The sequence below is a fragment of the Salvia miltiorrhiza genome, chromosome 3 (assembly GCF_028751815.1).
Source record: "Salvia miltiorrhiza cultivar Shanhuang (shh) chromosome 3, IMPLAD_Smil_shh, whole genome shotgun sequence".
NCBI classification, from domain to species: Eukaryota; Viridiplantae; Streptophyta; class Magnoliopsida; order Lamiales; family Lamiaceae; genus Salvia; species Salvia miltiorrhiza.
Genome location: NC_080389.1, coordinates 35,389,046 through 35,405,595, shown reverse-complemented (window position 1 = coordinate 35,405,595; position 16,550 = coordinate 35,389,046). Strand labels below are relative to the sequence as shown.

The following is a 16,550-nucleotide window of genomic DNA, read 5'->3' as shown; positions in this document are numbered from 1 at the left end:
AGCAAACAAACATACAATTTAATAGCTCCAGATTTGTGCAAAGAGATTTTAGCCATTGCTACATAACCACTGGTTGCATATACCGGTTATTTATTGGTTGTACCGAAACCATTGATTTCGACTCCAAGCTCCAAACTCGAGTTAGGCAGCGGTGGCCGCGTCGCGGGGATGGGGCGGCCTAGGAACTTTTCAGCGAGGGCGCGACACGATTTAGTTCATATTTTAATTTCTCTCTCTATCTCTGTACACACACACACAAACATAATTGGTAATTAATTAATAAATTTAACTTATGTTTTTGGAGTGTAGTGATCGATTGAAAGAGAAAGAGATTTTGTATAATTGATTAATGTTCTTGAATTTACAACCAGATCTATGAATTCACAACTAAATGTTCGTGAATTCACGACTAGATCTATGATTTCACAACTAAAACTATAATTCATAACTGAATCATAGTGTTGGTTGTGAATTCGAGTTTCAAAGCTCGAATTCACAACTAGTTGTGTTAGTTGTGAATTCGAGTTTTAAATTAGAATTCACAACCAATTTAATGAATTCACAACTGAATTGCTAGTGTTAGTTGTGAATTCGAGTTAAATCTCGAATTCACAACCAACTCTATTACTAGTTGTGAATTCAAGTAATCGTGAATTTGAGTTTTAAAGCTTGAATTCACGACCAACAATATTTCTAGTTGTGAATTCACGCTTTAAAATTTGAATTCACGACTAACAATATTTTATAGTTGTAAATTCATGCTTTAAAACTTGAATTCACGACTAACATTATTTTTGGTTGTGAATTCAAATTTTAAAACTCAAATTCACGACTACTTGAATTCAAAACTAGCAATAGAGTTGGTTGTGAATTCGACTAGGTGTGAATGCGCGGATATTTTTTATATGCAAGGGTAAAATGGTAAGTGTGACAAATTTTTAAATTTTTTTTTATCTTAGTGGCTAATTTTTATATTTACTATTCCAAAGTGGCTATTTTCAAAATCCACTATTTCCCCCCCTTTATTTATCCTCTCTCTCTCTCTCTCTCTTAGAAATCTTTTTACTATTCTTGTTCTCCCTCGTTTATAATTTTAATTCTTTTCTATATATAGTCAAATTTATTTTAAAAGAAATATTTAATATACATCTTACATTTACGTTTGTGATAAAAATATTAATAAGATATAAAAACCATCAAAAATAAGTTTAAAACTAATGAGTTATGAGAAATTTAAAATATTTTATTTTCTCTTTTTTTCGTTAAAAGTTTACAACTTTTTATTTAAATTTGTATATGAAAATATTTATGTGTAATGCTAGTTTTCATTATCAATAATTTAAAATTATTTAATAATTATAATTATCACTAAATTTTATATATAATTAAAAAAATTACATTTCTTAATCCAAATTTTTATTTAATTAATATAAATTATTTTATTTCATTTTTAAACATGGAACATTCATTTATATTTTAATGTTTATTCATTTAAATATATCGTTTAATTTCAAGATTCATCGTGTTGGACCGGAGGACTCTGTTAGTCAAAATTGAGAGATAGAACCAAAGCCATATATGGACTAATCTATAGATTGTTTGACATTACATAACAGTTCAAAATCAATCTCATATGCTACAAAACCTTGATACTATTCAACCAACAAACTATTCCTGAACACTGGCTTACTTCTTCTTTGTGGTGGCAACCTTGGCGCTGGCATGAACCTCCTTCCGATTGTGATGCCACGGCCTCAATTTCCCCAATTTATGGCCCACCATATTCTCCGATATACGAAACGGCATGTGCTTCCGGCCGTCGTAGACGGCAACCCTGTGCCCCACCATTTCAGGGATGATGGTCAAACCCCTAGACCACATCTTGATCAATTCCTTCTTGGAGATCTCGTTTAGCTGGGTGATCTTCTTCAACAGGTGATTGGCCACGAACGGGATCCACCACGTGCTGCCGGAGCCGCCGCAGAGGCGGAGGACGAGATGGAGCATGGACTCCTTCTGAATGTTGTAATCAGCTAGTGTTCTGCCGTCCTCCAACTGCTTCCCCGTGAAGATCAGTCGCTGCTGATCCGGCGGGATTCCTTCATTTTCTTGGATCTTCGCCTTCACATTGTCGATTGTGTCGGAGCTCTCGACTTCGAGAGTGATCGTTCTGCTGGTTAGGGTTTTCATGAAGATTTGCATTTTACTATCGTCGTTGGCGCAACAGCCCGGAATCAATGGAGAAGCATTTTGAACACATTAGAGAAAAAACACCAAATCAATTTCTATTTCCAATCTTCATTAAAATTCTCAACTGAGAATAGGCTTTGAACTCAATTAGCCACTCCAAACCTAATCCTCTCAAATATATGAAATCCAGAACAAAGTCATAAATATGAAAGATTGAAATTTTGAGATAGCCAAAATAAACCATAAAACACGATATTTGGCCACAATTGAAAAAACACAATATTCGGCCTTTTTAATGATTTCGGACATTTTTACCCTTAATTAGGCGGACCGGGTAGGGTTAGGCATGCGGGTCGCATACCGGGTAGGGTTGGGGTTCGCGGGTTTTAGTGTTTCAACAAAACAGAATTTTTACCATTTATCCCCCAATTTTGACCGTGTTTTTACCCTTCTCTCTCAGACTTTTACCCTAAAACCGCCGTCATCTGCTGTCAAAAATCTCGGGTTCAACTGTCGTCAACTGCTGTTCAATCACCTTCATCTTCTCCGCCTGCATATTATCCGTCTTCTCCACTCCACTCCACTCCAAAAATGATGAAGCGCAAATCTACTCCAGCCAAGCGCAAAGGGCGCTTCAGATTCCAGATCCACCTCCACCTTAAGTGCAAGCGCGCTACAGATTCCGACGAAGAAGAAGTCGAATCTGGAGTTCCTGAAAACTCATGGATATTTGCAAAGAAATAAATAGAGAGGAGGAGAGTTACGGATCTGAGGAACAACAAAGCCCAATCAGGATGGTGACTCTTTCATCCACCCCCAAAGAAGCTGGCGAGGAAGAAGAAGCCAGAGAGGAAGACACCGAAGAGTCTGCCGGTGAAGATGTTGACGATTTGTCAACTATGGTAATTTATCAAAACCCTAAATTAATTGTAGCATTATTTTTTCTTGTTTGTAGATGTGAAATTACATTTAGATCTGGATTCTTAGCATTAAGATTGAATGTTATGGTTGAGGTTAAATTTTTAATCATCGTTATTTTCCTGGGAAATTACTTGATGTTTGCAGGTTGGAATGGTGTTACAGTGGCTCAAATGGGCATAATAGTGCCATTTGTGCCATATGAATGGCACAAATGGCACTATTATGCCCATTTGTTGTTATCTTACTTCCAATTGTCCACTGTTGGTGAAGTTTTGGGAAGATATATATAGTGGCTAAGTAAGATCGAGTTTTATTGTAAGTCCATTTTGCGTCTTAACTTCAGATAATAGATCATTTTCTTTGGGCGAGGCCCCCCAAACGTAGGTTCGATATAACATTCTTGGTGTTCTGCTATTTAATGTTTTGATACATTCTGTGATACGTGCATCATCGTAAGTACTTACTTTATCAGTTGTGAGAATGTATGTGTATGGACAAGTGATAATTTCATTATTCAACATCATAAAAATAATTAAATTTTATTAAATTTAATATATTTTATTGGCATGAGTTTGGAGTGGGGATGTATATCCCCGTACCCGCCTTGAACCCGCCCAGAGTATAAAATTGTAAACCCGAATCCACCCTAACCACTAATATTTTAACCCTGAACCCACCCCATTAAAGGTGCATACCCAATCCTGCAGATAAATTATCATCCATAAAAACATCTATGTTAATAATTATGCAGGATAATAAATAAACTATATAATTATGATCCAAAATAAAATACTTAAAATAAAATCTTTGTTGGAAGCGTGTTTTTACTGCTAATGATCTGCTCTTGAGTTCTTAGATATGTAGAACTGTATTTGTAGGTTCAAATTCTCGAATTCTAAGGCCGACTCTTGGTAGTGGAAAGGTTCGAAGATGGACTCTTCTCAACTTGTTCTATGTACGATTCTCTGATTTCAGGTGCCTCAGTCAAAGCTTTAAACTCATTACTTCTAAAGGTGTGGTGGAAATCAATCCCAATGTCTATTTTCAATTGGAAACTTCTTTAAGATCGGATTCCTATCAAAGAAAACTTGGTTAAAAGAAACATCAAGTCTGGTGGTGAAGATTCATCATGCCCCGTTTGCTTAGGAAACCCCAAATCTGCCCTTCATTTGATGCTTGAGTGTTGCGCTGGGACCTATGTCTGGGCTTTGGTGAGTACATGGCTTAATTGCACTTTGAAATTTGAATTCCTCTCTGGATTTGTGCAATCATTTTGGTAACTTCATTCTTGAGGGGGATGAAAAGATGGAGAAAAAGGTACCCAATTTAATTGGGTCAATGCACTGTTTGGAGGATTTAGAAGACAAGAAATGAGCTCATTTTCAAGAAATTAATCCAGATATCAATAAGATTGAGGAAGGTGTGAAGATTAACTCTTGAAGATGACTTTGGGTAAACTTTCCTCATTCTTTTTGCTATTCAGTAAATGATTGGTGTCTATATCTGAAAGTGTATATCCCTTCTTATCTGCAATATTATACGTTTGCATTTTGAAATTGTTGAGTACCCCATATACTCATCATTTATTTAAAAAAAATACTCAACTATATTATATGGGACGAAATAGTTGGCATTAAACGGAACTTGAGAGAATTAAAATCATGAGCGAAAAATTCTATGGCGATCAGATAGGTCCGATTTTGACCCACAACCATTAATGTCCATTATATACTCACCCACTCACCAGCCCTCCTAATTATAGTAATTGAGAGAGAGAGAGAGAGAGAGTGAGAGGATCTGAAAAAGAAAAAGTGATAAAAGTATAGTTAATACGAACAAGCAATTCTTTTTTGATGCCATGGACACGCAAAACATTAAATGTTTAGTTAAATATATAGTGCGATCAAGGGAAGCATCATATATAGTTTTGAGTTACTGAGAAGAATAAAAATGGCTTCCCAAAAACTATTGGTTCTGACATTTTTGGTAGCACTAAGTTGCTTAGCAGACAGCATGCAAATGCAACCACTTGACTCGGAGGTTTCTTCAGCAGAAAACAAAGTGAATCTGTCTGTGTACTACGAATCTCTGTGCCCTTATTGTGCCAACTTCATGGTTAATCATCTCCTCAAGATTTTTCAGACAGATCTCATCAACATCGTCAATCTCAGACTCATCCCATGGGGCAACACTCAGATTCAACCCAATGATACTTGGATTTGCCAGGTCCCTCTCTCTCTCTCTCTCTCTCTCTCTCTACTGCAAATTGCTTCTCTAACATTGGTGTTATATTTGTGCAGCATGGTGTTGACGAATGTCGGCTGGATGTCATAGAAGCTTGCGCCATTGATTCCTGGCCTAGAGTGGTACAAGATGCCATTCTTTGTTATTTGTTCTTTTTTTTTTGTTAATTAATATAAATTGTTGGCTCATACCACGATTGACTGCAGGAGACACATTTCAAGTTTATATACTGCGTGGAGCGACTGCATTTGATGGACAGGCACTCAGAGTGGCGATCATGTTACGCTGCAAATAATCTGGATCAAACGCCCCTCAATAATTGCTATAATAATGGCCTCGGTTTTCAGGTTATTACTTTTACTTGGATCAACATTGTAGTAAGTTGACTTATACTAATTTCAACATTAATAACATAATTAATGTGCTAATTAGGGTATGTAGCTTGAATGGTAGAGCATTCAAATTGGGAAATGTTGTAGGGTTCAAATCCCATCATCTCCAAATTTAATAAATCCTTAATTATTATTTGAATTCAAGAAAAAAAAAGAACATAATATATGCTGCCATGTTTTCTACACTATCCAGCTTGAGAAAGCATATGCTGATGAAACTGCTAAGCTCAATCCTCGACACAGATTTGTGCCATGGGTAGTTGTCAATAACATTCCTCTACAAGAAGTCAGTCTCTCTCTCTCACTCTCAATACATACATATATGTACAAAAATGAGCTATATCTTTGCTTTCATGGATGCAGGATTTTCAGAACTTCATAGGCTATGTTTGCAGAGCTTACAGAGGAAACAAGATGCCCAAAGCTTGCGCTCGTTAAGAGAAGAAGAAGCTTTAGAAGAATTTGCAGTATTCTGAAGATTCAAAAAACTTCGAAATAATATTCAGTTTTCCCTAATGCAGTAATTTTCTGTACCATTACAGCTTTCAGTGTAGAAACATGTTGTAACAATTGTTTTGATCCACAATGTAAAAGTAAAAATTTTGCTGTTTAATTTTCAAGTAAACAATCTCCAAATCATCCTCAGTTGAATACAAACAAGTTCCTGCTTAGCAAAAGGAATAATTGCATATTTGCACATGAATTACAAGTAAATACATTGCATACTTGGCATCATGACGAGTTAATCATCTTCCAGATACTATTGCAAGTATCGAAGGTTGTGGCCGTCGATGGATCAAACTCAAACGTCTCAACCACTTTTTTCTCTCTATCCACGATATCTAGAATATTGGAGGTGAAGGTAAAATCCATGGAATGAGGGATGTCGAGCAGGTAAATAAAATGGAAGTGTAAAATAAACCAAAATGCTTAAGAACTAACAAAAGGTAAAAGTTAAGCTATAAATTGAGTTACTCATAGAAAGAAGGATACGGCCCGATATTCTGGATGGATTGTCCAGGTATGGTATCGTATTCGTGACAGAAGCATACATTGAAAGCTTCATTCTGCATGATAAAAGGAAATTGTATAAGTTGTTGTCAATCAAAAGGTATCCATGAATAGCTCTTCCTCCAATGTAAAACCAAGAAAGATTCGAAACCAATACTACATATTAAATAAATAGAAGAAATGCATACACAAAGACTTGTAATGTAGAACATAAGAAGTTGCTCTTTTCATCAAGTTGCAGATAAACTAAAGTTCTCTACGAACTTTTCAGAATATGTACATTGGATACAAATGTCGGTCAAAACGAAATTAAGGTTAAATGTATGTGGTTCTTAGTAGCATGAGATAGACACCAAATATGACACATGCAAAATGCTCAGGTTTTAGCAACTTACTGAGCTCTCACTTCATCTTGCTCAAACTTCTTCATTGTTCGTCTTTGTTCTTCAACAGTCTCCCTTTTATGCTCTAAATCATCAATTTCATTAACAATTTCTGTGTTTATCGAATAGAAATTGTTAGCCAATGCAATAGAAGATAAATCAAGAATCAAATATATAACTTTATAGAATACATATCTAAGCTCCTCTCTGAGCTGGCGTTCTTGATTTTGTTCCTCTTCCAACTCTTTCTGCAGAAAGTCAAGTTCTGCATCAGCGGCGCTCTCAGATTCTGCAGCTGCTGCTTTCTGCTTGCATATATGAATCTTATTTTCATAATCTAAACATCAAGTACCAAATATCAGAGGAAAGGAAAACTAACAACCCACAAGAAACAGGTTGACAAATTCCATATAAAAATCATACATGTTATTGTTACTCCGTTTAAAAATGTGGGTGCAGTTTATAGAGGAAGTACAATGCATCCTAGGATCACATAAACTGCACATTACAGGAATGCGATGAGCTTAATGATATTTTAAAGAAGTTAGTACCAACTAACAGAGGCATCTGCTCACACCCAATGACAATTATACGAAGTGAATTTCCTCGGTCACTGATTTTAAACATTTTTACTGTCAGTCACATCATCACTCCAAAGAAACTACGCTTGAAGTAAAAAAAAAAAAAAAAACTGCCGAGGAAAATAAATCAACTTCAAAAAGTTCAATACATTTCCATAGTTCTGATTGTTCAAAAATTTAAACTTAAATGACATCTTTTAAATTATGAGGAGCTTAGCATACTACCTGGCCAATATTTCAAGAATTATTACAGAACAAACTCAAAGAATCAAAGTAAAATACTGCAAACATCCATATTGAAGAGCAACTGAGCAACAGACTGAAAAACTTCGCAGCGATTAAATGAGACCTATTGAATATCCCATTAAGACCACAACTGACTCCGGTTAAAGGATTAAACTGAATCTACCAAGCGAAACAACATATCATCATGAACGACTAAAATTAAACCTTCAATAGATTTCTGAACTTCAGTGAAGTCTTTGTCACACTGGGATTGAAGGGCACTGGCTTGAAGGAGAAAATGCCTGAGATTTGCAGTATCCTTCTCTTCTTTCAATACATCTATCAAGTTGTTGCTGTAATTAATCAACTCTTCAGTTTTGAATGCTTTTGGTGGCACCTCCATACTGCTAGCTGGTTGGAAAACTAGGGTTCCAGATTCTCAATTGTTGGTGGTTCCAATGAAAATTAATAGAACTTACGCAAACTGAGATCTGATCGGGGAAGAGTTGGAGAAATGGAGAGAGGGCGGAGAAGAGAGGGAAAATTCTGTAACTTGGGGAATTTCGAAATTAGGGTCAAACAGGAAATTTTACAGGTTTTTGGAGCGGAGAGTGACTTCTTCTATCTCTTCTTTTTTTTTAGGCAATGGAGCGAAGAGTGATTTGAATAGCAAGTGACGAAGTGATTCATCTATTAACAAACTAGTACCTTCGCCCCTGCGATACAGGGCGAGTATCGAAACTAAAATAAATATTTAAATAAATAAATATAAATACTAAATAAAATTAAAATATAAGCAAATGTAAAATTTGTTTTAAAAATATAATAAAGTAATCCACGTACTCAATAAAACCATGAATTCGAAAACATAAATTTTCAACTTTGTATAAAATGCAATAATAATTATAGTTATTACATAATTAAATAAATAAAAATATTATATTAATTTCAAATTATACATTCATCATTCCTTAGATTATCTCCAACCATTTACATCAAACTCAAATTCATTTTACATTATATGTCACTTTCAATATTAATTATTTAATTATCTTCCAACCATTTACACCAAACTTAAACCAAAGGTATTATTTTTAAAAATTCTTTTTCCTCTTACTCTTTATACTTCTTCAATCATACATATATACATTTCAAATTATACATTCATCCCCAAAAAATTTCAATTACTAATTTCATATAAAAATAAATATTATTCCAAACTTTAATTATTAATAAATAAAATATTAAATTTATTACACCACTTAGAAAATATAATACATTAAACTTATGGAATCGAATGATACATAAATTCAAAACAAATTTATTTAAAGAATTAATTTGACCAAAAAAAAAAGACAAAGCTATAGGATGCAGGAAAAATAATTATTCCCCCCTCTAACAATTCCCTAATTCCATAATACGAAAGAAATTATTAAAAAACTAATAACAAACAAAAAAAAAAGAGAGATTAAAGCTTAATAATTAATATGCATTTTGTACCGTGAAAAGATGACTTTAATTTAAACTTTTCACCATTTTTTGCCCCATGTTTTCCTCTCCACGATGATGGGAGTAAAATACGCGTGTGTCCGAGGTACAGCAAATGGCGAAGGCCAAAGCTGGACCCAATCAGAGTAGAATCACCTCAAATACCATCTCCCGGAAAGCTGCCATCCAAGGAAGATATCTGCGGGCTTTCAATAGTGTTTCTATTAAGTGAGTGGTCAGCGCTACCTAAATGACTACACTAGAGCATGTTAGCACTGAATAACTGACAAAAGCCGACAAGATACTGACACATCCGACGACTATTCATGCAGCGCTCTCTCTCCATATCCTAGCAATTGTACAAGAATCTAGAATGACTTCTTTACCTCTCTTGTATCTTTCTATAAATAAGTAGTCTCTTCTCTCATTGTAACACACATGAAACATGAAATACAACATCGGTTCTCTTTTCCTTTACTTCTTCATTTAAGTCTGTCAACGATAATCTCGCTACTGGTGAAATATTCCGCTCTAATTCCTAACATATTTAACAAACACATCACACGATAAGCCCAATAATTAAAGAGTATAACAATAATAAAAGAAAAAGAAAACAGACCTAATCTAAACTATTCATGCCCAAAATTAAGGCGGTGTCGCGCTTCTTCATCTTCACTCTTCATGCCCATTTCGCCGTTCTTCTTTGATCTTCTTCATCTTCACTCTTCATGCCCATTTCGCCGTTCTTCTTTGATCTCCGGTGCTGGCGACACCATCGGTCGCCTTCTCTCTCGGTCCTCTGTTGAACATGGTATTTGTGTATTTGAATAAAGAATTCATATTTGTAGGGCTGTAAACATAGGGATTTTTATTGTCTTTTCTTGATGTTCTTCATTGTGTACAAAGCGCCCTTTTATAGGGTGAAGAAACAATATACAAGGAAATAATAAACTACTATAATCAAGGATCTTGATTGATCCTTGATTACTTAATTACATCTTATCCAATATTTTCCACAATTATTTTCCACACTCCCCCTCAAGTTGATTAACGAGATTCCCGATATTCAACTTGCCAAGAACTTCTGAAAAACTCCTGGAGTTCACAACTTAGGTTTGGATGTCAGCGAGTTGATCTTCGGATCTCACAAAGGGTAGGGTCACGATCCCTCCTTCGATCTTCTCTTTGATGAAGTGCCTATCAACTTCGACATATTTAGTTCTATCATGTTGCACCGGATTTTCAGATATGCTGATGGCGGCTTTGTTGTCACAGAACATTTGGCATGTTTTTGTTGGATGAAGACCTAACTCCATTAGTAGCCTTCTCAACCAAAGAACTTCTGCCAGCCCACTCTTGATTCCCCTTAATTCTGCTTCTGCACTCGAGAGAGCCACTACCTTTTGTTTCTTGCTTTTCCATGATACGAGGTTACCTCCTATGAAGGCAAAATATCCTGCTGTTGATTTTCTGTCAACTGGGTTCCTAGCCCAATCTGCATCTGTATAGGCATGAATTTCCAAGTGACCAGTTCTTTTGAATAGTACTCCATAATCAAAGGTTCCTTTCACATATCTCACAATTCTAAGTGCTGCTTCCCAGTGATCAACCTGGGGTTGGTGCATGAACTGGCTAACAACTCCAATAGCGTAGGCAACATATGGTCGGGTATGGGAGAGATAGATAAGCTTCCCTACCAGACATTGATATTGTCCACGATCAGCTAACTCTGCTCCCTTCACAATCTGTAGCCCATGATTTGTCACAATAGGTATTTCTGCTGGTTTGCAATCCAGCATTCATGTCTCTGCAAGAAGATCTAGAGTGTATTTCTTCTGATTGATGAAGATCCCTCTCTTTGATCTGAGTACTTCAATGCCAAGAAAGTACTTCAGTCTCCCTAAGTCCTTCATCTCGAATTCTTTGAACAGGCTTTCTTTCAACTTCTGAATTTCTTCTAAGTCATCCCCTGTTATGATCATATCATCAACATAAATGACTAAGCAAGAAATAAGATCACCTCGCTTATTCAAGAATAATGTGTGGTCTGCGTTGCTTTGTTGGTACCCAAACTTCTTCATAGCTTCGGTGACACGTCCAAACCAGGCCCTGGGAGACTGTTTGAGGCCATATAGAGTCTTCTTCAGTCTGCACACCTCACATTCTTCAAAGTCATCTGAAAAACCTTGAGGAACATCCATGTAAACCTCCATTTCCTCCTCCAGATCTCCATGGAGGAAGGCATTTGTAACATCAAACTGGTGAAGATCCCAGTCTCTGTTGGCAGCTATAGATAGGAGAACTCTGACGGTGTTCATCTTTGCCACAGGTGAAAAAGTCTCCTCATAGTCAATCCCATACATCTGTGTATATCCTTTGGCAACCAGTCGAGCTTTGTATCGCTCAATCGATCCATCTGGTTTTCTTTTGATTGTGAAAACCCATTTACATCCAACAGTCTTCTTTTCCTTTGGTAATCTACACTTTTCCCAAGTATGATTACGATCCAGAGAACCGATCTCCTTTCTCATGGCGGCCCTCCAATGCTCAATTTTGAGTGCTTGTTCTGCTGATTGTGGGATCTCCTCATCATATAAGGTTGCTTCATAGGCAGTGGCGGTTTCGGACAAATTTCCCTTGGCGAAATTTCCAATGGAGTACCGAGTATTTTTTCCAAACTTTTCTAGAGAGTATCGTTTGGGAGGAATACCTCTAGTACTCCTAGGAGGCAAAACGTATCTCCCAGCATCACCATCTGCCGTATTCTCCTGTTCTTCTACACCAATCTGAGGAATATGATCAGTTGAATCGGAAAGTACAGTAGGTTCTGAATTTCTTACCGGAGATATCGGATGAGGAGATATGGGATGCTGAGGCGGAGAAGAGATTGATTCTGAAGTGGATGAGAGCTGCTCGGTGGTAAGGTTAACAGTCTCTGGTGGGCCTGCTTCTGGACTTGGCATTGGTAACCAGCTTAACACGTCTATTTCACTTTTTTCCTCACTCTCCCCCTGACTGTTAAGGTGGGTATCATAAAAATATTCGGTTTTAAGGAAATCACAATTCATCGTGGTTAAGACTTGACGGGTCTTTGGATTGTAACACCTATAACCTTTTTGGTTAACCCCATATCCTACAAAGACACACTTAAGGGCACACGGAGAGAGTTTAGTTATTTCATGTTTGGGGATATGAACAAAGACTGAACACCCGAATACCCGAGGTTGAAGAGTAAGTGCAGGAGGGACAGAGGCCAAAGTGGATAGTTTTTGCAGAGGGGTTTGTAACTGGAGAGTTCTAGTAGGAAGACGATTTATGAGATAGACTGAAGTGGCAACAGCTTCAGGCCAGAAGTGAGTGGGCACTTTAGATTCAATCATCATAGCCCAGGTCATTTCAAGGAGAATTCTATTTTTTCGTTCAGCAACGCCGTTTTGTTCGGGGGTATGAGGGCAAGTGGTTTGATGGATTATCCATTTTTGTTGACAAAAATTCTACATAGAATGATTAACAAATTCCCCCCCCCCTCCCCCCATTATCGGTTCTAAGGGTCTGAATATGTTTTTGAAATTGAGTTTGAACTAGGGCAAAAAAATGGGTAAATTTTTCAAAAACTTCAGACTTATGTTTGAGACAGTATACCTACGTCATCTTAGTACAGTCATCAATAAAAAGCAGGAAATACTTAAAACCTTGACCCCCCGAAACAGGAAACGGTCCCCAAACATCAGAATGTACTAAAGAAAAAATAGAGTCAACACAAGAATTATTAGGTTTAAAAGACTGTCTGTGGCTCTTAGCCAAAACACAAGTTTTACATGATAATGACTCATTTTTTACTAACTCGGGAAACAAAATTTTAAGATAACCCGTGGATGGATGCCCTAACCGACGATGCCAAAGCCAAGCTTCCCAGTCAGCAGTCCCGTGAGCCAGCATCACCTTGCCTTGTTGAGCTATCTCATCCACAAAATACAATCCATCCCGCTCAGTGCCACGTCCAATAATCTCCCCCGTCCTGATATCCTGAAGAAGACAGAAGTGAGGATGCATGAGCATGGTACAATTGAGATCTTTTGTAACATGGCTAATAGACAAGAGTTTATGAGAAAGAGAGGGAACATATAGACAGTTTGAAAGACGAAGAGTAGGGGAGATTTCTATAGTTCCGACTCCTTCAACACGGGTCAGGTCATCGTTTGCAGTTTGAACATATGTTCGGTATGATGGTGACGACTCAAGAATATCAGTTTTCTCAAAAGTCATAGTATCAGTAGCCCCACAGTAAAAAATCCACCTTTTATCTCTATCTTGTTTATCACTAGAGATTTGATATGCAACGGAAGTATTTAGTGACTTTCTACATAATTTAGAGGTGCTTTTAGTATTGTGTAGAAAACTAGTACTTACGTAATTTGTGGGAATCTAGAGGGGCAGATTGTATAACATGGGGTGATATTTGCAATTTAGAACAACTTAAGGGAGGCATTTGTAATAAATGAGAATTTGGGAAACTTATGGGCAAGACATGGGGTTCTTTATGGAAATAGGCGAAATTAGGAGGGTTTGGTGTAAAAACACCAAACCCTATACCTGAATCTTGAGAGTAGGCGTCTCCCTCATTCACGCCTTCCCCATTCAAGCCAGTCACTTCCTCAAATCGGCCTCCTCCATTCTGCCCAAACTCCGGCGACCGGTCCACGGCCACCGCCGCTGCCCTCGCGACCAACGTCGCCGCTCCGATCTGCTCCTGTTTGTCTCCACTTCCACTCGCCATTTTCCCTTTGGCGGTTTTGTGGTTGTCTTCCCACCACTCCGGGTAACCAACAAGTTGAAAGCACATCTCTTTGGTGTGCTTGTTCATGCCACAATGAGTACAGTAGAGCTTTGATTTATCTTCCCTTTTTCGATTTTGAGGGTTCCCTGAGCGCGGTGGGTTGCTTCTGCTGGCTGCGGTGTGTGGCGGTTGGACCTCCGACCGTTGAGTAGGGCGGTGAACGGCGGCGAGTCCGGCTCCGACCCCTCCCGATGATGATGAGGCGTCGATGTCGACGTGGTTGGTTGTCGGCTGCAGGATTTGTAGTCGGGCGGCCTCTCTTCTCACTTTCGAGAACGCCGACTCCGCTGAGGGAGCCGAGATTTCTTTGGTTCTGTGGCTCATTGGTTGTTGGGTTACCTCGTTTGTATCTGTTTTTGGTTCTGTGGTTTGTATTTCTCTCGACATTCTGACCTAATTTTTTCCAGAAAGGAGGAAGGGAAAAACACGGAAGTTTGGCTGCCTTGATTTGGGTCGAGAAAGGTTGAGGAAAGGCAATGGAACAATGAGAATTTTTTTTTCTGAGTTTCAAGGATTAAACCTGCTCTAATACCATGTTGAACATGGTATTCGTGTATTTGAATAATGAATTCATATTTGTAGGGCTGTAAACATAGGGAGTTTTATTGTCTTTTCTTAATGTTCTTCATTGTGTACAAAGCGCCCAATATACAAGAAAAGAATAAACTACTATAATTAAGGATCTTGATTGATCATTGATTACTTAATTACATATTATCCAATATTTTCCACATCCTCAACAGAGAATTCGTCCACACAAACTCTGGCGATCGCAACATGATAAAAATAGATCCACCGGCTTCCTTAGGGACAGTGAAATCGCCGCCTCCTCCCCATCTAACAGATCGGAACACCTGCTCCCCTCCTTCTTGCTCCGATTGACAACAACCAAGCCATCGCCAGAGCCCTATATCCTCAAATCACCGGCTCCGATTTTCCAGCGATGGCAGGATCCCTACCGCCGAGCCCTAGGTACGCCACTCCCCTCTCTTCTCCCTAAGTCAGGCGACAGCTACAGCTACCATCCCATTCATTTTTGAACCCCGACGGACAGATTACAGCAGCAGCCGTCCCCGACTTCGCCTCTCTCTAAAAACCCCAGATCCCTCCACCTACTACCGCCGCCTCTCTCTCTCAGTTCTCCGGCGACTTCGTCGCCTTCAACCACTAACTCACGACACAAATAAAGGTCACACCGAGACACCATATATGGGTCGACGACAACCCAACGAAACACCAAGCATGTAGGGGTGAGAAGAAGAAATAATTGGGGGTAGAAATTGGAAAAAGAAATAAATTAGGGGTATGTTTTTTTTTTTTTTTTACTAACAGGGTCAAACGATCGTTAGTCAAATGGGTTTAATTGTTTATTTTTTTGGACTTCGGGAGCCTATTTGATCCAATATCGACTATGGAGAGCAATACGCTATAGAGAACTCTCATATAGGGGTGGATCTACACCTTTTTCCAATAAATTATTCATACCTTATACCTTACCTTAATCTTTGGTTTGGAGAAATTCCATACATTTAGCTTACCTTTACCTACGGTATACTTTAGTCTGGTATACCTTAGATTACTGTATGGAAAACTTGTATACATTTACCGCACCTTTGTTTCAGTATACCGTACTGTATGTCGGTATATAGCGGTTACGGTATACCGTATCATGGTTCGATATACCGCACTTACACGGTATATATAATTGCCGACGATCGATTTGAATATTAGTGAATCTGTGTACGAATCGAATCCAAATCGCAAATAAAATTCGAAAGAATTATGTTTTATCGGATTTGAAGGCTTTCTGTTATTTTTTTTATCAACTGCATTTCATTTTATTAGTACACATTATGCATATAATAATTAGTATTATTATAATAATAAAAGTAATAATACTTTACTTTGGTATACCGTAATATTCGGTATATACCGGTATACCGGTAATAAGGTATCATAACTTATTCTGATATATATCTTTAATATGATATTTATTGACTTTTCTTTACCGCGGTATATACCGGTATACCTTGGTATCTGGAAAATTCATACCTTTACCTTAACATAAATCTTCGGTACGGTATCACGCCTTACCCAAAAATTTGGTATACCATAAGTTCAGTATTTTTTGGTATTTCTCAGTACGATATAGCCGGTATACCGATTTTTAGTATATTTCCCCAGCCATATTCTCAATGTAAGCGGATACAAAGATGGATTTGAAGGTAAATTTTTGGAGCTAAGTGTGAAGGTGTGAAAACAATAGCCGATCTCACCC

The 16,550-nt window shown here is 37.6% G+C and overlaps 3 protein-coding genes across 11 annotated transcripts; 1 reads left to right on the top strand and 2 right to left on the bottom strand.

The window, feature by feature from the left end:
• Window positions 1-1,686: 1,686 nt before the first annotated feature.
• LOC131018708 (ubiquitin-60S ribosomal protein L40-like) lies at window positions 1,687-2,202 on the bottom strand. The gene has a single exon (XM_057947420.1). It carries the CDS (start codon window positions 2,200-2,202, stop codon window positions 1,687-1,689), a length of 516 nt encoding a protein of 171 aa, XP_057803403.1.
• A 1,602-nt stretch (window positions 2,203-3,804) lies between these two features.
• On the top strand, window positions 3,805-6,360 carry LOC131016465 (gamma-interferon-responsive lysosomal thiol protein). Of its 9 annotated transcripts, XM_057945166.1 has the most exons (7): window positions 3,875-4,322; window positions 4,417-4,563; window positions 5,165-5,337; window positions 5,412-5,477; window positions 5,562-5,702; window positions 5,941-6,033; window positions 6,111-6,360. In XM_057945166.1, exons 2-7 carry the CDS (start codon window positions 4,554-4,556, stop codon window positions 6,183-6,185), a joined length of 558 nt encoding a protein of 185 aa, XP_057801149.1. In that variant the 5' UTR covers window positions 3,875-4,322; window positions 4,417-4,553; the 3' UTR covers window positions 6,186-6,360. The 9 variants fall into 9 exon arrangements, with proteins under 9 accessions (XP_057801150.1, XP_057801148.1, XP_057801146.1 ...); XM_057945167.1 differs by having other exon boundaries at window positions 3,805-4,563; XM_057945163.1 differs by having other exon boundaries at window positions 3,863-4,322; window positions 5,102-5,337; window positions 5,941-6,360.
• Window positions 6,336-8,613, bottom strand: LOC131016467 (kinetochore protein SPC24 homolog). Its single transcript, XM_057945168.1, has 5 exons — window positions 8,173-8,613; window positions 7,337-7,478; window positions 7,154-7,255; window positions 6,741-6,814; window positions 6,336-6,589 (listed from the first exon to the last, which is right to left on the bottom strand). The coding sequence occupies exons 1-5, from the start codon at window positions 8,348-8,350 to the stop codon at window positions 6,480-6,482; spliced, it is 606 nt and encodes a 201-aa protein (XP_057801151.1). The 5' UTR covers window positions 8,351-8,613; the 3' UTR covers window positions 6,336-6,479.
• Between the last annotated feature and the right edge of the window lie 7,937 nt (window positions 8,614-16,550).